The sequence below is a fragment of the Zalophus californianus genome, chromosome X (assembly GCF_009762305.2).
Source record: "Zalophus californianus isolate mZalCal1 chromosome X, mZalCal1.pri.v2, whole genome shotgun sequence".
Taxonomy (NCBI): domain Eukaryota; kingdom Metazoa; phylum Chordata; class Mammalia; order Carnivora; family Otariidae; genus Zalophus; species Zalophus californianus.
Window position 1 is genome coordinate 60,262,062 of NC_045612.1, and position 27,476 is coordinate 60,289,537.

Here is a 27,476-nt window from a genome sequence, read left to right on the forward strand (position 1 = left end):
AACGACTGAGCCACCCAGGTGCCCCTACAGCTCTCTATTTCTTTTAAGGGCATAAGATATCTGGTTCCTTCCCTCCATTCTTTGTTTACTTTTTCTTAATGCTAAGTAAAAGATAGATAAAACAAAACATGATAGGGTATCCGAAGGAAGATTGTTAAGTTTTCACCTAAACTCAGATATGGTTTCCAAATTAAAGTTTCAGAACATGGGGTGAAATGCTACAACAATTTGGCTTGAGTAGTTCAAGCACTTAATAAATAAAACATATAACTCTAAAATCACCTCTATAAATTACATGAAAAATCAGCTCCTGGGACTCATGGAAGACTTGTTTTTATTTATTACAGTTCCACAGAAGTAGAAATGCTCACCTGAGAGTAGCCAGTATTTACTGTGGTAAGGCCATTCTGTGAAACCAAGTGCTCAGTTGTTTTTTAAAGCAGCTTATGAATCCACTTTGCTTCAGGCTGAGAAATAAAGTAAAAAAAAAAAAGAAAGAAAAGAAAAGAAAAAGGGAAATTTTATTTATCTTAATTATAGAGAGTTCCTGTTTTTTGAGAGACCACACCAAAACACATAATGTCAAAAGTGAAAGGGAACTTGGATATAATTTTTATTTCTTATTAAAAATGCCGGTCCCTGAACCCTACCCCAGACTTACCAAGTCAAAGTCTGAGATGGAATTAGCAATTTGCATGTTCAACAACTTCCATGAGTGATCCTAATGTTCATTAAAAGATGAAAAGTACTGAATACTCATCCTACAACTAGCATTTGTGTAGGAACCAAGTCCTATCGATGTACATTATGCGTCAAAGATCTCACAACTATTTTAAAGGACTAGAACATTTAAAATTAATAATATAATATAAAAACACAAAATATATTTAAAATAACTGATAGTCATTCCAAATTCTACCACATTAATGTAAGTATATTCATATTTGCATATCACTGTCTATTTTTGTTCACAAACATGCAGATTTTTGCTTAGTTGTGATCCCATAGTATTCTTTCCTATTTCAGTCTCTTAACTTTTCCCTTTAATTATCAAGGTTTTATAATTAGCATTTCAATGAATGCATACTATTATATCTATTATATTTTACTAAACCATTCTCCTAATTGTATACATTTAGCTTAATTCCAAAGTTTTTCTGTTATAGACAGTATTGCAATCAGTCTTTGTTCCTAGAGTTTGTTTTTCCTTCTGCTGATATTTTTATTACATTTTAAGTATTGAAACTATTAGTCAAATAGTATTGCCTCATTTATGACTCTTCCTTCATAGTTCCATATAATTCTAGAGGAAGGTTGAATCAGTTTACACTGTTCCTCTTTTGCAGTCAGCAGTGAATAAATGCGCCACCATCCTTAAAGTATGTAAGATATACATGTAAGATATTTTACATATATAATACATATAAAATGTTTAATATATATTTAGGTATATATCATTTATTTTTATTTCATTATTAAATGAGAAATTATCTCATAAGATTGCTTTGATTACTAACCATGGTCAATATTTTTTAATAATTTTGTTTCTTATACTTAATTATTTCCTCCTGTATAAATTATATTTCTATTTCTTGGCCATTTTTTATGAGTATCTTTTACTTTCAGAAACATGTCATATCACTAACACTCTTGATTTACAGTTCAGTATTTTTTTCTACATCATGATGCTTCCCAAATAATTAGGATGAAATGTTAACTGTGTCAAGCCTTAAATATAGGTGGGATAACTTTCATTTATACATTGTGATTTGGGAGAAGCACTAGAAATGCCACTTTCTACGATTCATTGTTTCACTACATCAAAAACTAATGATGTAACATCATTATAATGTTACATTACATTACATTGTGACTAACATAACATAATAAAATTAAATTAAATTAAAAAAAAGAAATGCCACTTTCTAAAGCATTTCACATTACCCCAAATCCAAACATTTGAAATTCATTCATTTACATTTTGGCTTTAAGAATTTTTTTTTTTAAGATTTTATTTCTTTATGAGAGAGAGAGAGGTGGGAGGAACAGAGGGAGAGGGACAAGCAGTCTGCTGCAAGGCTCGATCTCAGGTCTCTGAGATCATGACCTGAGCTGAAACCAAGTCTGACCCTTAACTGACTGAGCCACCCAGGTGCCCCTTTAGATTTTTTAAATGTTTCAGTTAAACTGTAGTTAACACTTGAAGAGTAACTGCTGTGGACTGAATACTTGTGTTCTCCTAAAATTCATATTTTGATGCCCTAATCCTCAATGTGATGGTTTTTGGAGAAAGAGACTTATAGGGGGTAACTAAGTTCAGATGAGGTCATAAGGGTAGAGTCCCCATGATGGGATTGTTGCTCTTGTAAGGGAATGAAGAGACCAGAGCTTTCTCTATGCCATGCGAGAATACATCAAGAAAGCGGTGTCTAAAACCTAAGAAGAGTTTCTTTACCAGAACTCAACCATGCTTGTACCCTAACTGTGGACTTCTGGCTGCCAAACTGTGAGAAATATGTGTTGTTTAAGCCACCCAGTCTATGGTATTTGTCATAGCAACCTGAATTAAGACAGTAATCAAAATTAAGCTTGTAATACCTTAATAGGAAATTATTTTGACAATTCAGGTAATAATAAGTTAGTGGTGGAATTTTTTCCATACAGGAAAGAATTTTGAGTTTCTGGAACTTTCCAGAAAATGAAACATTGTCTAAGGAAGGGAGATCTTAGAATCCGAGTTTGCTCTTGACATCCAAATGTCAACAAGTAGAAATCAAAACTAATGGTGAGTGAGGGGAGATAGGCTGAGTAGTTGCATGTTTGAAGCACAGCAAAGCAACAGCATATCAACAGTTATACAATAGGCAAGAAAAAATCTTTTGAAACTCCATTATTAAAAAATCAAAGGCCTTCTTTCCATTCAATTTATAGTTTAGAATTTAAAAAAAAAAGCTCATGTAGAAGCATCACAACCTTCTGCTGTTTTTATGCCCCGTAGACTTCCATTATGCTTACTATGTCAGTTGACAACCCTGTGTCCCTCTCACTATTCACTTTGGATTCTGCTTGGAAATTCTGTGTTTTACTTCAGTTAATATCATCTTTCAATATCATTCTGTTATTTTTGTATCTAGGGATGTAATTTCATAAACTGGCTCTTTTATTAACTGGTTGGGTGTTCTTGGATAGAAACTTCCCCACTGTCTTTGCCTTTCAAAATATTTCTTATCCTTCATGACCCAGGTCAAATATCACCTTGATAGATAGTCTTTTGACAGATAGCTCTTTTTTTACCCTTTTTGAATGAATGAATGAATGAATGAACTGGGCACACTAAAAATTACACTATCCAGTATCATCTGGATTTTTAAAACTGCCCATTTTTTTATTAATTTCTTGCTAATTTTCTAATAAATGTTATACTAATTACTTATTCAATAAATATTGAGTGCCACCCACGCTCTTCAGAATTTGAGATATATTAGTGAAGAAAACAAAGAGTTTTGCCCTCACAGAGATTACATTCTACTAGAGGATATACACAATAAACATAATTAAATTATACAATTGAAGGTAGCAAATTCTATAGAAAAAAATAGATGAGGTAAGGATTGGAGTGCAGGGGGTGGAGTTTGCTGCAATTTTAAATAATTGGTTATATTAGCTTCCTTGAGAAATTGACATTTGTGAAAATATTTGAAGGAGAGAATTAGCCATGTGTAAATCTAAGGAAATAATATTCTATGTAGAGGGGTATATCAGGGCAAGAACCTAAATAATATTCCTGGGATGTTCTAGGAACAGCAAGATAGCCAAAGGGGCTAGGTCAGATTGATGATGAGGAAAATAAGATGAGATCAGAGAGAAAGTTGTCTAGGACTTTGTTGGCAATTGTGGAAATTTGACACTTATTCTGAGTGACATGGTGAAATATTAAAGTTTTTTTTTGCAAGTTAGTTTGTTTCTCTTAGGTTTAATTTAACACTGTCAATCCTAAACATAATCTTTATTAATTATATTGATGTTCAATAAACTGCATCCATTTAAATGGATAACTTGCTGAGTTTATATATACATATCTCACATATATAAGTGTATATCTATACTTGTCAAACTACTGCCACAATCAAGTTTCAGAACATTTCAATCACTCCCAAAAGGAGCTATGCATCCCTTCATTGAAATTTTTAAGCAGAGGAGTGACATGTTGTGATGTACTTTTTCTACAGAAGAAATATAACAGTGGCTGACCAAGTTGGTAGCAGTTGATGAGAGGTGGTCATATTTTAGATATTTTTTGAGTTAATCAGATCCAACAAAAGTTGTGAAGAAAAGAAGAATCAAAGACATCTTTGGTGTATTGTAACCTTATTCTTGATCTTAATGTGTGTTGACTTAATGGGAAAGTATGAAATTTTCTATAAGTTTTTTTATAGATAGCTATTATCAAGAGAAGAGAATTCTCTATTCTTTTTTAAGTCTTTATTTAAATTCTAGTTAGTTAGCATACAGTGTAATATTAGTTTCATTTGTACAATCTAGTGATTCAACACTTACATACACCTGGTGTTTATCACAAGTTCGCCTCTTAATCCCCATCACCTATTTAACACATTCTCCCACCCCCCTCTCCTCTGGTAACCATCAGTTTGTTCTCCATAGTTATGAATCTCTTTCTTGGTTTGCCTCTTTGACAATTTTTCCTCCCTTTGCTCAATCCACATGTGGATTTTAATCATATGGTATTTGTCTTTCCCTGACTTATTTTACTTAGCATAATACACTCTAGCTCCATCCATGCCATTGGATTTCATTCTGTTTTATAACTGAGTAATATTCCTTTGTGTGTATTCTTTTTTATCATCATTTTCATCTTAAATAATGTTAAAATTTATGAAATACTTTTCTGAAGGCCTACTTTTCTAGTTTTCAGGAATAAAGCAAATTAAAAAAGAATGTAAAAGTAGAATACTTATGTGATATTTTGAATGTTCCTATTTTCAAGGAAGACTAGTTTCAAGACAAGCTACCGGCATCCTCATTTTATGAGGGAATATTTTAAGTTCTGTGGCAGAAATAAGCATGTGTCTGGGTATCTCCATTATCTTGAACAGTGTTTAAAACAGAACATTTGCTCAAGAAATATTTATTGACATAGGAAACAAATAAACATGGGTAATTCTATTGAATACCACAACTTATTCTAAACATAAAATTTCAACCTATAAAATAACAAAATCATAACTTGTCCTGACAATATCTCAAAGTTAATCTCTCAAAAATATTTATTAAACATCTCATGAATGCCAAACAATGTTCTGGGCATTACGATGAATAGAAAAGTTTTCATCCTGTCCTTGAAGTGCTTTCAGTCTGGTTCAAAGACAATATTAACATTAACTCAGCCTATAAATAACAATATAAGTGTTACAGTGTTTATAGGGGGAAGATGAGCTTTGAAGAAAATAAGTATAGAGGGACAAACAATTACATAAGAAAATGAGAGAAATAGAAATTAAGACGTAAAAGCAGTAGTAACAGTAATAGTCTTATATTTATATAGTGATTTAGAATTTACAAAACCTTTTCACATACTCTTTCATTTGAACCTAAAAACAATTTGTTATACTGCATAGGTTAGGTACTATTATTCTTATTTCCAGATAACTTAATCCAAATTTTAAAAAATGCTACATAACAGTGAAGTTATGACTCAAATCCATTTTTTTCCTGTTCTCTGCAACTTAGAAATTGGTTGAATATAGAAGATAGCAGATAAGAGTATGGATGGGAAAATACTCTAAGGATATAGATTTGGAAATACCTAGAGATGTGAACATTGAAGCCTTAATAATAGATGAATTCTCTCAAGAACAATATGTAGAGAAAAGTGGAATAACTGAACCAAGAACTGAACCATAAACAATTGAGTTGGACATGAGAGGAAGAAGTGCCAGAAATGCAGATAGATAAATAGTAGTTAGAAAAGAAAAGAAAAAAGAAAACCATAGTTGAAATTGAGGGGAAATTAAAGGAGGAGACACATTTCCAATGAGTGCAAGAGGTCAAAAGGGGTTAAGGGTGGAAACAAAGCCATGGTATCTGGTATATGTAATTACAGGGGACCATTAAAAGCACACTTAAAAAAAAAACTAGAGGAATGTTCAAGATGGTAGCATAGGTAAGCCCTAAATTCATCTTGTCCCATGAACACAAAATATGTACAGCTACATATGGTACAATTTTCCCCTGAAAAGGACCTGATAACTAGAAAAACAGTGCCTCCAAAAAAAGACAAAGAGACACATCAAGAAGGGTAAGGGAGCAGATAAATGGTCTTGCCCAGGACTACCTCACAGATGGTAACAATCAGGAGGAATCCCAAAAGTATGGAACTCTCCCTTGAGGAGTGAAGGGATTATACCTAATCATCAGTCATCCTAACTTTGGGAGCTAGCACCAGAGAGATGATACCCCAAAATGTCTGGTTTTGAAAAATCAATAGAAATTAAGACCAGGAGAATCATGGAATTATAGGGGACAAAGATCCCACTCTTAAAGGACTTGTGTGGAAACCCATTTGTCCTGATAGCATCAAAGCAAGAGATTGAAAAGTATCTAGACCATAAGTGACAAAGAACTATTTACTAATTTTAAGCAGCTTCCAAAGAGGCAGAAACCTGTTGGACTTTATCATGGAGCAGAAGCACTGGAAGATGTCATTTTTTGCAATCTCACTTCAACTTGCTGCTGAAAAGGCAATAGGAACCATTTTTGATGCTCTTCCTCTGGGCTGCTAGCACCAGAGGGCTTGTGCTGTCCATCTTGCACTGTAACCAGGATGTCTGAGTGCCCCATGTTCCACCCACCATGCAAGGAACCCAAGCTATAATAGGGCCAGATGAGTGCCCAAGCCCTGCCTAACCCATGCAGAGAACAAGGCACAACCAGTCTAGGCAAGTACCCCAAGCCCAGCACTCCCCACACAACAACCAAGCCAAAATTAAGCTGAAAAAGGCCCCACATCCTGCCATCGCAATGCAGTGGAAGGGCCACAACTGGGTTAGCAATTGCCTTGACCCCTAACCAACCCATGCACTGAATGAACTACAATCAGTTTGGACAAATGCCCTTAGACCCATATTCCCTCTGCAGCAGACTAGCCACAACTTGGAAAAATGAGTGCTCCAAGCCCTACTTAACTGACACAGAGACCAAGCTACAATGAGATAAACAAGGGGCTCAAATTACTCTCTCCCTGTGCAGGGACTGAGCTACACACAGGTCACGCAAAGGCCTCAAACTCCACCATCTCTGTGCAGCAACTGTGTCCTCCATGGGTATGTTCAACCCACAAGAGGTGCATCCATAGGGTACCTGGCTCTGGCAGCCAAGGAAAATTATACTTCTGGACCATACAGAACAGCTCCTACACAAGACTTCTTCAAGACTGAGGGAGGTAGCCATTTTGCTTAATACAAAACAAACACAGATAGCCAAAATAATGAGACAGAGGAATATGTTCTGAACCAAAGAATAAGGCAAATCCCCAAAATTAAAACTTTAATGAAGTGGAAATAAGCATCCTAACTGATAAAGTATTCAAAGTAATGATCATGAAGATACTCACTGATCTTGGGAGAAGAATAGATTAATACAGTGAGAACTTCAACAAGGCAATAGAAAATATAAGAAAGTACCAAACAAATTATAACTGTACTGAAAAATACATTAGAGGGTTTCAACAGCACAATGGATAAAATATTATGAATTTGTGATTGAGAAGACAAAGCAATGGAAAACACCAAGTCAGAGCACAAAAGGAAAAAAAAAACAATAATTAAATGAAGTGAGGAGATTTAGAGGAGAAAGATGGCAGAGGAGTAGGAGACCTAAATTTCTTCTGGTCCCAGGAATTCAGCTAGATAAGGATCCAAACATTCTGAACACCTATGAACTCAACAGGAGATCAAAGAAAAGAACAGCAGCAACTCTCTGATCAGAAAAGCTACCACTTTCTGGAAGGTAGGACCTGCAGAGAATTGAATCCGAGGTGATATTCGGGAAGATAGGCGGCGGGGGAGGGGGCCTCCATCAGCTGCTACTGGCAAGTGATTGAGCAGCAGAGCACAAAATCAGAACTTTTAGAAGTCGGCTCTGCTGAGAGACGTCGCTCTAGTGGCTAAGCCGGGGGTGGAACCCTCGCTGGGATAGTGTGGTCTCAGGACCCTCAGGGCCACAGAAAGACCGGAGGTGCCTGAGTGTGGCAGAGCTCCCAGGTATTGGAACAGAGAAGCTGGCTGCAGAGATGGAGACAAGGAGTGGGCTCTAAGCTAGGTGTTGCCATAAACCGGGATCCATGGCACAGTCAGGCCACTGTTCTTCCAGCAGAGACCCAACAAGGCAGATCGGGGGAGATTCCCGTTCCTCCCCCCAGGAGAAGTGGCAAGGGAGCGCACCACAAGAATCTGCTGGGTTTGGATACCCCAAATGGGGTCATGTGCCAGAGATAGAAATACTCGGTCACAGGCTGGGTGAGCTCGGAGTGCCGCCGGAGACTGGGGAGAGAGGAGTGATTGACTGCTTTTCTCTGGGGGCTCACTGAGGAGTGGGACCCTCAGTTCTCAGCTCCTCCAGGGTGGAGATTGGGAGGCTGGCTGCCATTTTCACTCTCATCCTCCAAAGCTGTACGGAAAGCTTACAGAGAACAAAAGCTCCCGAGAGCAAACCCAAGCAGATTATGTAGCCCGGCCCCCAGCAAGGGCAGGGTGGTTCCACTTCTGGCAAAGACATTTGAGAACCACTGCAACAGGCCCCTCACCCAGAAGTTCAGCAAGAACAGCCAGCCAAGACCAAGTTTACAGAACAATGAGAATGACAGAAGTCCAGCACTGCACATAGAATTCATGGCTTTTTTCCCATAATTCTTCATTCTTTCAAAGTTAATATTTTTAATTTTCTTTTTTTACTTTTTCTTTTTCTTTGAATTTTTCTTTTTCCCTTTTCCAAACAACATCTGATCAATCCTTTTTTTAAAAAAAAAATCTTTTTTATATTCATTTTTAAAGTCATATTCTATCCATAATAGTTAACCTTATTTTTGGTATATATATATAAGTTGTTCTCTCTTTAAAATTTTGGGATACAGTTTCTTCTAACAGACCAAAATATAGCCTAAATCTCTAGTGTATGACTTTGTTCTAGTCTCCTGCCTAATCATATTCTCTCCTCTTTTTGTTTTAAATCCTCTTCTTTTGGGCGCCTGGGTGGCTCAGTTGGTTAAGCGACTGCCTTCGGCTCAGGTCATGATCCTGGAATCCCGGGATCGAGTCCCACATCGGACTCCCGGCTCAGCGGCGAGTCTGCTTCTCCCTCTGACCCTCTTCCCTCTCGTGCTCTCTATCTCTCATTCTCTCTCTCTCAAATAAATAAATAAAATCTTTAAAAAAAATAAATCCTCTTCTTTCTTTTTTCAACCAACTTCTTATCAATTCCTTTTATAAAATCTTTTATAATTTTCATCTTTACACTCATATTCCATCCCTTCATCGTATTTACCCTTATTTTGTACATATATAAGTTTTTCTTTCTTTAAAATTTTGGGAGGCACTTTATTCTAACAGGCCAAAATATGCCCAAAATCTACTGTGTGGCACCGATCTATGCACCAGCCTGATCATATTTGATCACACTCTGTTTTGTTTGTTTGTTTTATCTTTTTCTTTTTACTTTCTTTCACTTTCTTTTACTCCAGGTTCAGGTCTCTTCTGATTTGTTTAGTGTATATTTTCTGGGATTGTTGTTACCCTGTTAGCATTTTCTTCTGTCATTCATCTATTCTCCTCTGGACAAAATGACAAGATGGAAAAAATCACCTCAGAAAAAAGAACAAGAAGAAGTACTGACTGTCAGGGACTTAATCAATAGAGACATTAGTAAGATGTCAGAACTAGAGTACAGAATGATGATTTTAAAGGTACCAGCTGGGCTTGAAAAAAGCATGGAAGATATTAGAGAAACTCTTTGTGGAGAAATAAAAGAACTAAAATCTAACCAAATCAAAATCAAAAAGGCTATTAGTGAGGTGCAATAAAAAATGGAGGCTCTAACTGCTAGGATAAATGAGACAGAAGAGAGAATTAGTGATATAGAAGACCAAATGATGGAAAACAAAGAAGCTGAGAAAAAGAGACGTAAAAAACTACTGGATCATGAGGGAAGAATTGGAAAGATAAGTGATATCATAAGATGAAACACTATTAGAATAATTGGGATCTCAGAAGAAGAAGAAATAGAGAGAGGGGCAGAAGGTATATTGGAGCAAATTATAGCAGAGAACTTCCCTAATTTGGGGAAGGAAACAGGCATCAAAATGCAGGAGGCACAGAGAACCCCCCTCAAAATCAATAAAAATAGGTCAACACCCCGACATCTAATAGTAAAACTTACGAGTCTCAGAGACAAAGAGAAAATCCTGAAAGCAGCTCAGGATAAGAGATCTGTAACCTACGATAGTAGAAACATTAGATTGGCAACACATATATCCACAGAGACCTGGCAGGCCAGAAAGGACTGGCATGATATATTCAGAGCACTAAATCAGAAAAATATGCAGCCAAGAATACTATATCCAGCTAGGTTGTCATTGAAAATAGAAGGAGAGATAAAAAGCTTCCAGACCAAACAAAAACTAAAGGAACTTGCAAACACAAAACCAGCCCTACAAGCAATATTGAAAGGGGTGCACTAAGCAAAGAGAAAGCCTAAAATTAACCCAGACAATACACAGTAACAGTCACCTTACAAGCAATACAATGACACTAAATTCATATCATTCAATAGTTACCCTGAATGTAAATGGGCTAAATTCCCCAATCAAGAGACACAGGTATCACATTGGATAAAAAAAATTAGACCCATTTATATGCTGTTTGTAAGAGACTCATTTTAGACCCAAAGACACCCCCAGATTGAAGCGGGGGGTGGAAAACAATTTACCATGCTAATGGACACCAAAAGAAAGCTGGGGTGGCAATCCTTATGTTAGAAAAATTAGATTTTAAAACACAGACTATACTAAGAGATGAGGTATGATATAAAGTATATCATACTTTAAGGGTCTATCCAAAAAGAAGATCTAACAATTGTAAATATCTATGCCCCTAACATAGGAGCAGCCAATTCTATAACCCAATTAATAACAAAAGCAAAGAAATACATCGATAACAATACAATAATAGTGGGGGATTTAACACCCCCCTCACTGAAATGGACAGATTATCTAAGCAAAAGATCAACAAGGAAATAAAGACTTTCCATGACACACTGGACCAAATGGAATTCACAAATATATTCAGAACATTCCATCCCAAAGCAACAGAATACACATTCTTCTCTAGTGCCCATGGAACATTCTCCAGAATAGATCACAACCTAGATCACAAATCAGGTCTCAACCGCTACCAAAAGATTGAGATCATTCCCTGCATATTTTTGGTCCACAATGCTTTGAAACTAGAACTCAATCACAAGAAGAAAGTAGGAAAGAATTCAAATATATGGAGGCTAAAGGGCATCCTCCTGAAAAATGAATGGGTCAACCAGGAAATTAAAGAAGAACTAAAAAAATTCATGGAAACCAATAAAAATGAAAACACAACTGTTCAAAATCTTTGGGATGCAGCAAAGGCAGTCCTAAGAGGAAAGTAAATAACAATACAAGCCTTTCTCAAGGAACAAGAAAGGTCTCAAATACACAACGCAACCCTACAACTAAAGGAGCTGGAGAAAGAACAGCCAATAAAGCCTAAACCCAGCAAGAGAGGAGAAATAATAAAGATCAAAGCAGAAATCAATGAAAAAGGAACAACAACAACAACAAAAACCCACAGTAGAACAGATCAATGGAACTAGGCGCTGATTCTTTGCAAGAATTAACAAGATTGATAAACCCCTGGCCAGACTTATCAAAAAGAAAAGAGAAAAGACCCAAATAAATAACCATGAATGAAAGAGGAGAGATCACAACCAACACCAAGAAATACAAACAATTATAAGAACATATTATGAGCAACTCTATGCCAGCACATTAGATAATCTGGAAGAAATGGATGCATTCCTAGAGAGGTATCAACTACCAAAACTGAACCATGAAGAAATAGAAAACCTGAACAGACCTATAACTACTAAGGAAATTGAGGCAGTCATCAAAAATCTCCCAAACAAACAAAAGCCTAGGGCCAGATGGCTTCCCAGGGGAATTCTACCAAACATTTAAAGAAGAATTAATACCTATTCTCCTGAAACTGTTCCAAAAAATAGAAATGGAAGGAAAACTTCCAAACTCATTTTATGAGGGCAGCATTACCTCGATCTTAAAGCCAGAAGACCCCATCAAATAGGATAATTAGAGACCAATATCTCTGATGAACATGGATGCAAAAATTCTCACCAAAATACTAGCCAATAGGATCCAACAGTACATTAAAAGGATTATTCACCATGACCAAGTGGGATTTATCCCTGGGCTGCAAGGTTGGTTCAACATCCGCAAATCAACCAATGTGATACAATACATCAATAAAAGAAAGAACAAGGATCATATGATCCTCTCAATAGATGCAGAAAAAGCATTTGACAAAGTACAGCATCCTTTCTTGTTCAAAACTCTTCAGAGTATAAGGATAGAGGGTACATACCTCAATATCATAAAAGCCATCAATGAAAAACCCATAGCGAATATCATTCTCAATGGGGAAAAACAGAGCATTCCCCCTAAGGTCAGGAACACGGCAGGGATGTCCAGTATCGCCACTGCTATTCAACATATTATTAAAAGTCCTAGCCACAGCAATCAGAAAACAAAAAGAAATAAAAGGTATTCAAATTGGCAACGAAGAAGTCAAACTCACTGTTTGCAGATGATATGGTATTTTATGTGGAAAACCCAAAAGACTCGACCCCAAATCTGCTAGAACTTATACAGGAATTCAGTAAAGTGGCAGGATATAAAATCAATGCACAGAAATCAGTGGCATTCCTATACACAAACAAGACAGAAGAAAGAGAAATTAAGGAGACAATCCCATTTTCAATTGCACCCAAAACCATAAGATACCTAGGAATAAATCTAATCAAAGGAGCAAAGAATCTACTCATAAAACTATAAAATACTCATGAAAGAAATTGAGGAAGACACAAAGAAATGGAAAAACGTTTCATGCTCATGGATTGGAAGAGCAAATATTGTGAAGATGTCAATGCTACCTAGAGCAATCTACACATTCAATGCAATCCCTATTAAAATACCATCCACTTTTTTCAAAGAAATGGATCAAATAATCCTAAAATTTGTATGGAACCAGAAAGGACCCCGAATAGCCAGAGGAATGTTGAAAAAGAAAAGCAAAGCTAGTGGCATCACAATTCCGGAATTCAAGCTCTATTACAAAGCTGTCATCATCAAGATAGTATGGTACTGGCACAAAAACAGACACATAGATCAATGGAACAGAAGAGAAAGCCCAGAAATGGACCCTCAACTCTATGGTCAACTAATCTTTGACAAAGCAAGAAAGAATGTCCTATGGAAAAAAGACAGTTTCTTCAACAAATGGTGTTGGGAAAATTGGACAGCCACATGCAGAAGAATGAAACTGGACTATTTCTTTCACCACACAGAAAAATAGACTCCAAATGGTTGAAAGACCTAAATGTGAGACAGGAGTCCATCAAAATCTTAAAGGAGAAAACAGGCAGCAACCTCTTCGACCTCAGCCGCAGGAACTTCTTCCTAGAAACATCGCCAAAGGCAAGGGAAGCAAGGGCAAAAATGAACTACTGGGACTTCATCAAGATAAAAATCTTTTTCACAGCAAAGAAACACTCAACAAAACCAAAAGACAACGGACAGATTGGGAGAAGATATTTGCAAATGACATATCAGATAAAGGGCTAGTATCCAAAATCTATAAAGAACTTCCTAAACTCAACACCCAAAGAACAAATGATCCAATTAAGAAATGGGCAGAAGATATGAACAGACATTTTTTCCAAAGAAGACATCCAAATGGCCAATAGACACATGAAAAGGTGCTCAACATCATTGGGCATCAGGGAAATCCAAATCACAACCTCAATGAGATACCACCTTACACCAGTCAGAATGGTGAAAATTAACATGTCAGGAAATGGCAGATGTTGGCAGGGATGTGGAGAAAGGGGAACCCTCCTATAAAGTTGGTGGGAATGCAAGCTGGTGCAGCCATTCTGGAAAACCTTATGGAATTTCCTCAAAATGTTGAAAACAGAGCTACTATATGACCTAGCAATTACACTTCTGGGTATTTATTCGAAAGATACAAATGTAGGTATCCAAAGGGGTACATGCACCCCAATGTTTATAGCAGCAATGCCCATATGACCAAACTATGGAAAAAGCTAAGATGTCCATTGGCAGATGAATGGATTAGAATATGTGGTATATATATATATACACACACACACACACACACACACATGGAATATTATGCAGCCAACAAAAGGAATGGAATCTTGCCATTTGCAACAACTTCGATGGAACTGGAGGGTATTATGCTGAGTGAAAATAGTCAATCAGAGAAAAACATGTATCATACCATCTCAAAGATATGAGGATTTCTTAATCTCAGGAAACAAACTGAAGGTTGCTGAAGTGGTGGGGTTGGGGGGGTGGGGTGACTGGGTTATAGACATTGGGAAGGGTATGTGCTATGGTGAGTGCTGTGAATTGTGTAGACTGTTGAATCACAGACCTTTACCTCTGAAACTAATAATACATTATATGTTAAAAAAAAAAAGATAGCAGGAAGGGGGGGAATGAATGGGGGAATCGGGGGGGATGAACCATGAGAGACTATGGACTGTGAGAAACAGAGAATTGTAGAGGGGAGGGGGCGGGAGGATACTTTAGCCTGGTGATGGGTATTAAAAATGGCACGTAGTGAATGGATCCCTGGGGGTTATACACTAAAATGAATCATGGAACACTACATCAAAAACTAATATTGTAATATATGGTGATTAATATAAGATAATAAAATTAAAAAAATAAAGGAAGTGAGAATACTGTAAGGGACCTCTGAGACAACATAAAACAGAATAGGAAAAAGAAAAATAAAGGGCCATAAATATATATAAGGAATTAATAGACATCTCTAATCAGGGACAAGAAAACAAGATGAAACCAAAGAGAAATACAGTGAGGCATATTTTAAAAATTGTAAAATTTAACGATAAAGAAAGACTTTTTAAAGTAGCAGGAGGAAAACAACTTATTACCTACAAGGGAAACCCTTAACGCTTCAGAATTTTCAACAGAGACATTATGGGCCAGAAAGGAGTAGCATTACATATTCAAAGTGCTGATAGAGGAAAATCGCAAACCAAGAATTATCTACCTAGCAAGGTTATTATTCAAAATTAAAGGATTTACAAATTATTTTCCAGATAAGCAAATACTAAAGGAGTTTATCACCACTAAGTTAGCCTTAAAATAAATGCTAAAGTAACTTCTCTGAGCTAAAAAAACAGGCACTAATGAATAATACAAAACATAAAAAATAGAAATCTCACCAGAAAGGATAAATAAATAATAAATTAGTGGATCAGCCATTTATAAAGTAAGTATTTTAGATAAAAGACAAAAGTAGTAAAATTAATTAAAGTACAATAATTAGCTAAAGGATGCATAAAATGATGTAAAATGTGTCTTCAAAAATATTTTTGGGTGGGATGAGTAATTATATAAAGCTTTGGAATGTGTACAAAGTTTTTATCAACTTAAAAGAGACTGTAGTATACCTAAGATATTTCATATGAACCTCACAGTAACAGAAAGCAGCAAAACAAACAACAACAAAGAACCTTATACTAAATACACAAAAGAGAATGAAAAAGTAATCTAAACATAATACTAAAGAAAAAAATCAAACCACAAGAGAAGAGAGAAAGAGGAGTAGAAAGGAACAGAGAAAGGAATTACAAAAACAGCTAGAAAACAAGAACAAAATGGCAATAAGTATTACCAATTGATAATACTTTAGATATAAGTAGACTAAATTCTCCAATCAAAAGACATAGGGTGTGCTGGATGTATAAAAAAATAAAAAAATATCTTAGATATTGCCTATAAGGCACTCACCTCAAACTTAAATAAAATAAACTAAAATGAAGGAGTGGATAAAAAAATATACTATGAAAATAGAAAGACAAAGAAAACTAGGGTAATAATACTTAAAATCAGACCAAAAAAGTTAAAAACTTAACTAACAAAAGACAAAGAAGGGCATTACATAATGACAAAGGAGTCAATTCAAAAAGAAGTTTTAACATTCGTAAACATCTTTGCACCCAATACAGGAGTATCTAAATACTTGAGCAAATATTAAGAGAAATAAAGAAATAGACAGCAATACAATAATAGTAAAGGAATTTAATATTCCACTTTCATCAATGGATAAATCATCCAGACAAAAATTCAATAAAAAATTGGCCTTCAACAACACATTAGAACAGATAGACTTATATACAGAACATTACACCAAAAACAGCAAGATACATATTATTTTCAAGTGCACATGAAACATTCTTCAGTATTAATCACATTTTAAGTCACAGAACAAGTCTCACTAAATTTAAGAAAATTGGAATCAAATCAAACATCTTTACCAACAACAATGGTTTACAACTAGAAATTAATTACAAGAAGAAAACTGGAAAAAAAAAAACCACAAATACATGGAGAATAAGCAACATGCAATTAAACAACCAATGGATCAGTGAAAAACTTAAAGAGGAAATAAAAAAAATAACCTGGGACAAATAAAAATATAAAATTTCAAAATCTTTGGGATATAGCAGTTTAAAGAGAAAAGTTCATAGCAATTCAAGCTTAACCTAAGAAACAAACAAACAAAAAATCTCAAATAAACAATTTAATTTTACATTTAAAGGAACTAGAAAAATAAAACAGGAAGAACAAAGACCAAAGTTAATAGAAGGGAGGAAATAATAAAGATCAGAGCAAAAATAAATAAAACAGAGACTAAAAATACATAGAAAAGATCAATGGAATTAGGAGCTATTTTTTTTTTTTTGGAAAAAATGAACAAAATTGACAATTTTTTAGCCAGACTCATTAAGAAAAACATGAGAGAACCCAAATTAAAAAAAATCAGTATAGGGTGCCTGGGTGGCTCAGTTGGTTAAGTGACTGCCTTCGGCTCAGGTTATGATCCTGGAGTCCCGGGATCGAGTCCCGCATTGGGCTCCCTGCTCAGTAGGGAGTCTGCTTCTCCCTCTGACCCTCTTCCCTCTCGTGCTCTCTATCTCTCATTCTCTCTCTCTCATATAAATAAATAAAATCTTTTTAAAAATCAGTATAAAAGAGGAGAAATTATAACAGCACAGAATTACAAAAAAAAATAAAAAATACTTTGAATCATTATATGCCAAGAAATTAGACAGCGTAGAAGAAATAGAGAAATTTCTAGAATCATGGAATCTCCTAAGACTGAATCATGAGAAAATAGAAAATCTGAATAGACCAATTACTAGCAATGAAATTGATTCAGTAATCAAAAAAAAAAAAATTCCCAACGAACAGAAGCCCGTCATGATTAATTCTATGGTTAATTCTATCAATCTTTTAAAGAAGAGTTAATACTTGTCACCTCACATTATTAAAAAAAATGGAAGAGAAAGGAACACTGCCAAACTTATTTTAAAAGGCAAGTGCTACTCTGATACCAAACCCAGAAAAACTACAAAAATATGTATCTGGCCATATCTCTGATGAATATAGATGTAAAAATCCTCAACAACATATTAGCAAATTGGATTAAACATTAATAGAATAATACATTATCAAGTGAGATTCATTCCAGAGATGCAATGATGGTTCAACAGATACAAATCAACCAACATGATGCACCACATTAAAAAAAACAAAGTATTAAAAAGTATATGAATAGTGGCAATACCAGAGGACGAAGATGGCAACCACCCTAGTAGCCACTGGAGGAGCAGGCCACACCAGACTGTGGTCCAGAGGCCATTACCCCACACTGGGAAAGCCAGGAAGTCTCCATAGGGACCACTGTCATGGCCAAGCAATTTGATGGGGGTGTGGTTCTGGGAGCGACTCCAGAACAACAACTAAGTCCTACATTGCCAATTGTGTGACTGACAATTTGCCACTTATTTATGACTGTATTTTCTGCTGCTGCTCAGACTCAGCACCTGATACCCAGGCCATAGCTGATCCTGTCACTTATCAGCTTATTTCCACAGTATTGAGCTGAAGGAGCCTCTGCTGGTACAAAAGGCAGCCAGCCTCTTTAAGGAGATGTGTTCCTGATACTGAGAAGACCTGATGGTAGGAATCATCATTGTGGGCTGGGACCCCCAAGAAGGAGGACAGGTGTACTCAGTGCTCATGGAGGGTATGATGGTAAGGCAGTCCTTTGCCACCGGGGGCTCTGGGAGCTCCTATCTCTGTGGCCATGCCAATGCTACCTACTGGGAAGATATGACCAAGGAAGAGTGTTGGCAATTCATGTCAATGCTCTCGCTTTGGCCATGGGATGGGTCAGCTCCAGTGGTGGAGTGATCTGCCTGGCAGCCATTGTAGAATCAAGGGTAGAGCAACAGGTCTCCTAAGAGTAGCAGGTCTTCCCAAACTCACGGTTGCCACTTTATCACCTCCTTGATTCCTGGAATTCTATGTTACAATAAGAGACACCCCATTGTGGGGGCGCAGCAAGATGGGGGAGGAGTAGGAGACCTAAATTTCGTCTGGTCTCAGGAATTCAGCTGAATAGGGATCAAACCATTCTGAACACCTACGAACTCAACAGGAGATCGAAGAGGAGAGTAGCAACAACTCTCTGAACAGAGAAGCGACCACTTACTGGAAGGTAGGACGTGCGGAGAAGTGAATCTGAGGCGATATTCGGGAGGATAGACGGCGTGGGAGGGGCCTCCGCCGGCCGCTTCTGGCAAGTGATAGAGCCGCGGAGCACAAAATCGGACCTTTTAAAAGTTGGCTCGGCTGAGGGACGTCGCTGCAGTGGCTAAGCAGGGGGTGGAATCCTCCTGGGACAGTGTGGTCTCAGGACCCTCGGGGTCACAGAAAGACCGGGGGTGCCTGAGTGCGCCAGAGCTCCCAGGTGTCGGAGCAGGGAAGCTGGCTGCAGAGGCGGAGCCGAGGCGTGGGCTCTCAGCTCGGGGTTGCCATAAACTGTGATCCGTGGTCCAGTTGGGCCACTGCTCCCCCAGCAGGGACCCAACAAGTGGCAGAGCTGGGGAGCCTTCCTTTCCTTCCCGGGGAGGAGCGGCGGGGGAACGCACCGCAGGGATCTGCTGGGTTTGGAGACTCCACACGGGGTCGGGTGCCAGAGATAGAAACACTCGGTCACAGGCCGGGTGAGCACGGAGTGCGGCCAGAGACCGGGGACACGGGAGTGACTGCTTCTCTCTGGGGGTGCACTGAGGAGCGGGGCCCCGAGTTCTCAGCTCCTCCGGGTGGAGATTGGGAGGCCACCATTTATGCCCTGGTCCTCCAAGTCTGTACCGAGAGTTTGCAGGGAACAAAAGCTCATGAGATCAAACCCGAGCAGCTTGCTTAGCCCGGACCGACAAGGGCGGGGCAATTCAGCCTCCGGCAAAGACATTTGGAAACCACAACAACAGGCCCCTCCCCCTGAAGATCAGCACGAACAGCCAGCCAAGACCACGTTTACCGATCAAGGAGAATGGGAGAACTCCAGCGCTAGGGGAATACTGCACATAGAATTCATGGCTTTTTTTTTTTTACCACGATTCATTAGTTCATCAAAGTTAGTTCTTGTTAACTGTTTTTTTTTATTTTTCTTTTTCCCTTTTTCAACCAACATCTTATCAATCCTTTTTAAAAAAAAATTTTTATTTTTCATTTTTAGAGTCATATTTTATCCTTTCATAGTAGTTACCCTTATTTTTGGCATATATATATAAGTTGTTCTCTCTTTAAAATTTTGAGATACAGTTTCTTCTAACAGATCAAAATATACCCTAAATCACTAGTGTATGGCTTTGTTCTAGTCTCCGGCCTGATCACATTCTCTCCCTTTTTCTTTTTTTTTTTTCTTAAATTTTCTTTCTTTTTTCAAACAACTTCTTATCTTATCAAGTCCTTTTATAAAATCTTTTATAATTTTCATCTTTACAGTCATCTTCCGTCCCTTCATTGTATCAACCTTTATTTTGTACATATATGTCTTTCTTCCTTTAAAATTTTAGGAGGCATTTTTTTCTAACAGACCAAAATACGCCCAAAATCTAGTGTGTGGCACTGATCTATGCATTAGCCTGATCATATTTGATCATATTCTGCTTTTTTTGTATTGTTCTGTTTTTGTTTTTATCTTTTTTTTCTTTTTTTTCTCTTTCTTTTTTCTTTCTTTCCCTTTCTTTTCCCCTGGTTTCAGGTCTTTTCTGATTTGTATACAGTATATTTGCTGGGGACGTTGTTAACCTGTTAGCATTTTGTTCTCTCATTCATCTATTCTCCTCTGGACAAAATGACAAGACGAAAAATATCACCTCAGCAAAAAGAACAAGAGGTAGTACCGTCAGGCAGGGACCTACTCAATACGGACATTAGTACGATGTCGGACCTAGAGTTCAGAATCATGACTTTAAAGATACTAGCTGGGCTTGAAAAAAGCGTGGAAGTTATTAGAGAAACTCTTTCTGGAGAAATAAAAGAACTAAAATCTAACCAAGTCGAAATCAAAAAGGCTATTGATAAAGTGCAATAAAAAATGGGGGCACTAAATGCTAGGATAAATGAGGCAGAAGAGAGAATCAGTGATATAGAAGACCAAATGATGCAAAATAAAGAGGCTGAGAAAAAGAGAGAGAAACAACTACAGGATCACGAGGGCAGAATTCGAGAGATAAGTGATACGATAAGACGAAACAACATTAGAATAATTGGGATCCCAGAAGAAGAAGAAGAGAGAGAGGGGGGCAGAAGGTATATTGGAGCAAATAATAGCAGAGAACTTCCCTAATGTGAGGAAGGAAACTGGCATCAAAATCCAGGAGGCACAGAGAACCCCTCTCAAAATCAATAATAATAGGTCAACACCCTGACATCTAATAGTAAAACTTACGAGTCTCAGAGACAAAGAGAAAATCCTGAAAGCAGCTCGGGAGAAGAGATATGTAACCTACAATGGTAGAAACATTAGATTGGCAACAGACCTATCCACAGAGACCTGGCAGGCCAGAAAGGACTGGCAAGATATTTTCAGAGCACTAAACGAGAAAAATATGCAGCCAAGAATACTATATCCAGCTAGGCTGTCATTGAAAATAGAAGGAGAGATAAAAAGCTTCCAGAACAAACAAAAACTAAAGGAATTTGCAAACACGAAACCAGCCCTCCAAGAAATATTGAAAGGGGTCCTCTAAGCAAAGAGAGAGCCTAAAAGCAGCAAAGATCAGAAAGGAACACAGACAACAGACAGTTAACAGTCACCTTACAGGTAATACAATGGCACTAAATTCATACCTTTCAATAGTTACCCTGAATGTAAATGGGCTAAATGCCCCAATCAAAAGACACAGGCTATCAGATTGGATTAAAAAACAAGACCCATCCATATGCTGTCTGCAAGAGACTCATTTTAGACCCAAAGACACCCCCAGATTGAAAGTGAGGGGGTGGAAAACCATTTACCATGCTAATGGACACCAAAAGAAAGCTGGGGTGGCAATCCTTATTTCAGACAAACTAGATTTTAAAACAAAGACTGTAATAAGAAATGAGGAAGGACACTATATCCTACTTAAAGGGTCTATCCAACAAGAAGATCTAACAAGTGTAAATATCTATGCTCTGAACATGGGAACAGCCAATTATATAAAGCAATTAATAACAAAAGCAAAGAAACACATTGACAACAATACAATAATAGTGGGGGATTTTAACACCCCCCTGACTGAAATGGACAGATCATCTAAGCAAAAGATCAACAAGGAAATAAAGACTTTAAATGACACACTGGACCAAATGGACTTCACAGACATATTCAGAACATTCCATCCCAAAGCAACAGAATACACATTCTTCTCTAGTGCCCATGGAACATTCTCCAGAATTGATCACATCCTAGGTTACAAATCAGGTCTCAACCGGTACCAAAAGATTGGGATCATTCCTTGCATATTTTCAGACCACAGTGCTTTGAAACTAGAACTCAATCACAAGAGGAAAGTCGGAAAGAACTCAAATACATGGAGGCTAAAGAGCATCCTACTTAAGAATGAATGGGTCAACCAGGAAATTAAAGAAGAATTAAAAAAATTCATGGAAACCAATGAAAATGAAAACACAACTGTTCAAAATCTTTGGGATACAGCAAAGGCAGTTCTGAGAGGAAAGTATATAGCAATACAAGCCTTTCTCAAGAAACAAGAAAGGTCTCAAATACACAACCTAACCCTACACCTAAAGGAGCTGGAGAAAGAACAGCAAATAAAGCCTAAACCCAGCAGGAGAAGAGAAATAATAAAGATCGGAGCAGAAATCAATGAACTAGAAACCAAAAGAACAGTAGAACAGATCAACGAAACTAGGAGCTGGTTCTTTGAAAGAATTAACAAGATTGATAAACTCCTGGCCAGACTGATCAAAAAGAAAAGAGAAATGACCCAAATCCACAAAATCATGAATGAAAGAGGAGAGATCACAACCAACACCAAAGAAATACAAACAATTATAAGAACATATTATGAGCAACTCTATGCCAGCAAATTAGATAACCTGGAAGAAATGGGTGCATTCCTCGAGATGTATCAACTACCAAAATTGAACCAGGAAGAAATAGAAAACCTGAACAGACCTATAACCACTAAGGAAATTGAAGCAGTCATCAAAAATCTCCCAAGAAACAAAAGCCCAGGGCCAGATGGCTTCCCAGGGGAATTCTATCGACATTTAAAGAAGAATTAATACCTATTCTCCTGAAACTGTTCCAAAAAATAGAAATGGAAGGAAAACTTCCGAACTCATTTTATGAGGCCAGCATTACCTTGATCCCAAAACCAGACAAAAACCCCATCAAAAAGGAGAATTACAGACCAATATCCTTGATGAACATGGATGCAAAAATTCTCACCAAAATACTAGCCAATAGGATCCAACAGTACATTAAAAGGATTATTCACCACGACCAAGTGGGATTTATCCCTGGGCTGCAAGGCTGGTTCAACATCCGCAAATCAAGCAATGTGATACAATACATTAACAAAAGAAAGAACAAGAATCATATGATCCTCTCAATAGATTCAGAAAAAGCATTTGACAAAGTACAGCATCCTTTCTTGATCAAAACTCTTCAGAGTATAGGGATAGAGGGTACATACCTCAATATCATAAAAGCCATCTATGAAAAACCTACAGCGAATATCATTCTCAATGGGGAAAGGCTGAGAGCTTTTCCCCTAAGGTCAGGAACGCGGCAGGGATGTCCACTGTTACCACTGCTATTCAACATAGTATTAGAAGTCCTAGCCACAGCAATTAGACAACAAAAAGAAATCCAAGGCATCCAAATCGGCAAAGAGGAAGTCAAACTCTCACTCTTTGCAGATGATATGATACTGTATGTGGAAAACCCAAAAGACTCCACCCCAAAACTGCTAGAACTCATACAGGAATTCAGTAAAGTAGCAGGATATAAAATCAATGCACAGAAATCAGTGGCATTCCTATACACCAACAACAAGACAGAAGAGAGACAAATCAAGGAGTCAATCTCATTTACAATTGCACCCAAAACCATTAGATACCTAGGAATAAATTTAACCAAAGATGCAAAGGATCTGTACTCAGAAAACTATAAAATACTCATGAAAGAAATTGAAGAAGACACAAAGAAATGGAAAAACGTTCCATGCTCATGGATTGGGAGAACCAACATTGTGAAGATGTCAATGCTACCTAGAGCAATCTACACATTCAATGCAATCCCCATCAAAATACCATCCACTTTTTTCAAAGAAATGGAACAAATAATCCTAAAATTTGTATGGAACCAGAAGAGACCCTGAATAGCCAGAGGAATATTGAAAAAGAAAAGCAAAGCTGGCGGCATCACAATTCCGGACATCCAGCTCTATTACAAAGCTGTCATCATCAAGACAGTATGGTACTGGCACAAAAACAGACACATAGATCAATGGAACAGAACCGAGAGCCCAGAAATTGACCCTCAACTCTATGGTCAACTTATCTTTGACAAAGCAGGAAAGAAAGTCCAATGGAAAAAAGACAGTCTCTTCAACAAATGGTGTTGGGAAAATTGGACAGCCACATGCAGAAGAATGAAACTGGACAATTTCTTTACACCACACACAAAAATAGATTCCAAATGGTTGAAAGACCTAAACGTGAGACAGGAGTCCATCAAAATCCTAAAGGAGAACACAGGTAGCAACCTCTTCGACCTCAGCCACAGCAACTTCTTCCTAGACACATCGCCAAAGGCACGGGAAGCCAGGGCAAAAATGAACTATTGGGATTTCATCAAGATAAAAAGCTTTTGCACAGCAAAAGAAACAGTCCACAAAACCAAAAGACAACCGACAGAATGGGAGAAAATATTTGCAAATGACTTATCAGATAAAGGGCTAGTATCCAAAATCTATAAAGAACTTATCAAACTCAACACCCAAAGAACAAATAATCCAATCAAGAAATGGGCAGAAGACATGAACAGACATTTTTCCAAAGAAGACATCCAAATGGCCAACAGGCACATGAAAAAGTGCTCAACATCGCTCGGCATCAGGGAAATCCAAATCAAAACCTCAATGAGATACCACCTCACACCCATCAGAATGGCTAAAATTAACAAGTCAGGGAATGACAGATGTTGGCGGGGATGTGGAGAAAGGGGAACCCTCCTACACTGTTGGTGGGAATGCAAGCTGGTGCAACCACTCTGGAAAACAGTATGGAGGTTCCTCAAACAGTTGAAATTAGAGCTACCATTCGATCCAGCAATTGCACTACTGGGTATTTACCCCAAAGATACAAATGTAGGGACCCGAAGGGGTACGTGCACCCCAATGTTTATAGCAGCAATGTCCACAATAGCCAAACTGTGGAAAGAGCCAAGATGTCCATCGACAGATGAATGGATAAAGAAGAAGTGGTATATATTCACAATGGAATATTATGCAGCCATCAAAAGGAATGAGATCTTGCCATTTGCAATGACGTGGATGGAACTGGAGGGTGTTATGCTGAGTGAAATAAGTCAATCAGAGAAAGACATGTATCATATTACCTCACTGATATGAGGAATTCTTAATCTCAGGAAACAAAGTGAGTGTTATTGGAGTGGTTGGGGGTGGGAGGGATGGGGTGGCTGGGTGATAGACATTGGGGAGGGTATGTGCTATGGTGAGCACTGTGAATTGTGCAAGACTGTTGAATCACAAATCTGTACTTCTGAAACAAATAACGGAACATATTTTAAGAAAAAAGAAAAAGAAGAAGATAACAGGAGAGGAAGAATGAAGGGGAGTAAGTCAGAGGGGGAGAGGAACCATGAGAGATGATGGACTCTGAAAAACAAACTGAGGGTTCTAGAGGGGAGGAGGGTAGGGGGATGGGTTAGCCTGGTGATGGGTATTAAAGAGGGCACATTCTGCATGGAGCACTGGGTGTTATGAACAAACAATGAATCATGGAACACTACATCAAAAACTAATGATGTAATATATGGTGATTAACATAACAATAAAAATTTAAAAAATCCAGAAAAAAGAGACACCCCATTGTGATGTATAAATTCAATAAACATTTTGTCAATTGTCAAGAAGAAAAAAATGTGATCATTTCAATAGGTGTAGAAAAAATATGTGACAAAATTCAACATCAATATATGACAAAAACTCACAACAAAGTGGCTGTAGAAGGAATGTACTTCAACATAATAAAGGCCATATAAGACAACCCACAGCTAACATACTCAGTAGTGAAAAGCTTAAAGCTTTTCCTCTAAGATCAGAAACAAGGAAAAGATGCCCACTCTCAACACTTTTATTCAACATAGCATAAGAGTCCTAGCTGAAGGAATTAGGAAAGAAAAAAATAATAAAAGGTATCCAAATTGAAAAAGAAGAAGTAAAATTGTCACTATTTGCAAATTACATAATATTATATATAGAAAACTCTAAAGATTCTACCAAAAATATTTAAAAACTATTAATGAACTTTGTAAAGTTACAGGATACAAAACTAATATACAGAAATATGTTGTATTTCTATACACATTAATTAATTATGAGAAAGAGAACCTAAGAAAATAATCCCTTTTACAGTTACGTTAAAATAAAAAAATACTCAGGAATAGGTTTAACCAAGGAAGTGAAACACTTAGACTTGGAAAACTATGACATTGATAAAAGTAATTAAAGACAACACAAATAAATGAAAAGATATTTTGTGTTCATGGACTGGAAGAATTAATTTCATTAAAATATCCACTCTACCCAAAGCAATCTAAAGATTCAAGGCAATCCCTATAAAATACTAATGGCATTTTTTACAGAACTACAACAAATAATCCTAAAATTTGAAGGGAATTACAATAGATACCAAATAGCCATAGCAATCTTGAGAAAGAATAAATCTGGAGGTGTCATATGCTACCTGATTTTAAAGCATACTACAAAAGTATACTAATCAAAACTATGTGGTACCTGAACAAAAGGAACACATAGGTCAATAGAACAGAATAGATAGCCCAGAAATAAACCTACTCTTCTATGATCAATTTATCTACAACAAAGGAGGCAAGAACATACAGTGGAGGAAAAAAACAGACTTTTTATTAGTGTTGTAAAAGTGGACCACCTTCTTTCAGTGAATACAAAAATAAACTCAAAGTTGATTAAATGCTTAAATATAAGGCCTGAAACCGTAGAACTTCAAGATGAAAACATAGGCACTAAGCTCTTTCACATTGATCGTAGCAATGTTTTATTGGATGTATTCCCTCAAGCAAAGACAATAAAAGCAAAAATAAACAAATGAAAGGACAGCAAACTAAAATATTTTGTACAATGAAGGAAACCATCAACAAAAGAAATAGGCAACATACTGAATAGGAGAAGATATTTGCAAATGGTACATCCGATACAGGGTTGATATAAAAAAGATATAATAAACTTGTACAAGTCAATAAAAAAAAACATTAAAAATGGTATAGCACCTGAATAGGCATTCTTCCAAAGAAGTCATACAGATGGCCAACAGGCAGATGGAAACATGCTCAATATCACTAATCTTCAGGGAAATGCAAATCAAAACTCTAATGAGACACCAACTCACACCCATCAGAATGGTTATTATCAAAAAAAGAGTGTTGGGGAGG

At 37.1% G+C, this 27,476-nt stretch overlaps 1 protein-coding gene and 1 pseudogene across 1 annotated transcript in view; one reads left to right on the forward strand and one right to left on the reverse strand.

Moving 5' to 3' along the window:
* Positions 1-333: 333 nt before the first annotated feature.
* CYLC1 (cylicin 1) overlaps positions 334-27,476 on the reverse strand; it is a 120,764-nt gene continuing 93,621 nt past the window's right edge. The window contains exon 6 of the mRNA XM_027608629.1: positions 334-467. Coding sequence (XP_027464430.1) covers positions 435-467 — 33 coding nt within the window. The 3' untranslated portion in view covers positions 334-434. The remainder of the gene's footprint in view (positions 468-27,476) is intronic.
* LOC113930959 lies at positions 18,033-18,749 on the forward strand (annotated as a pseudogene).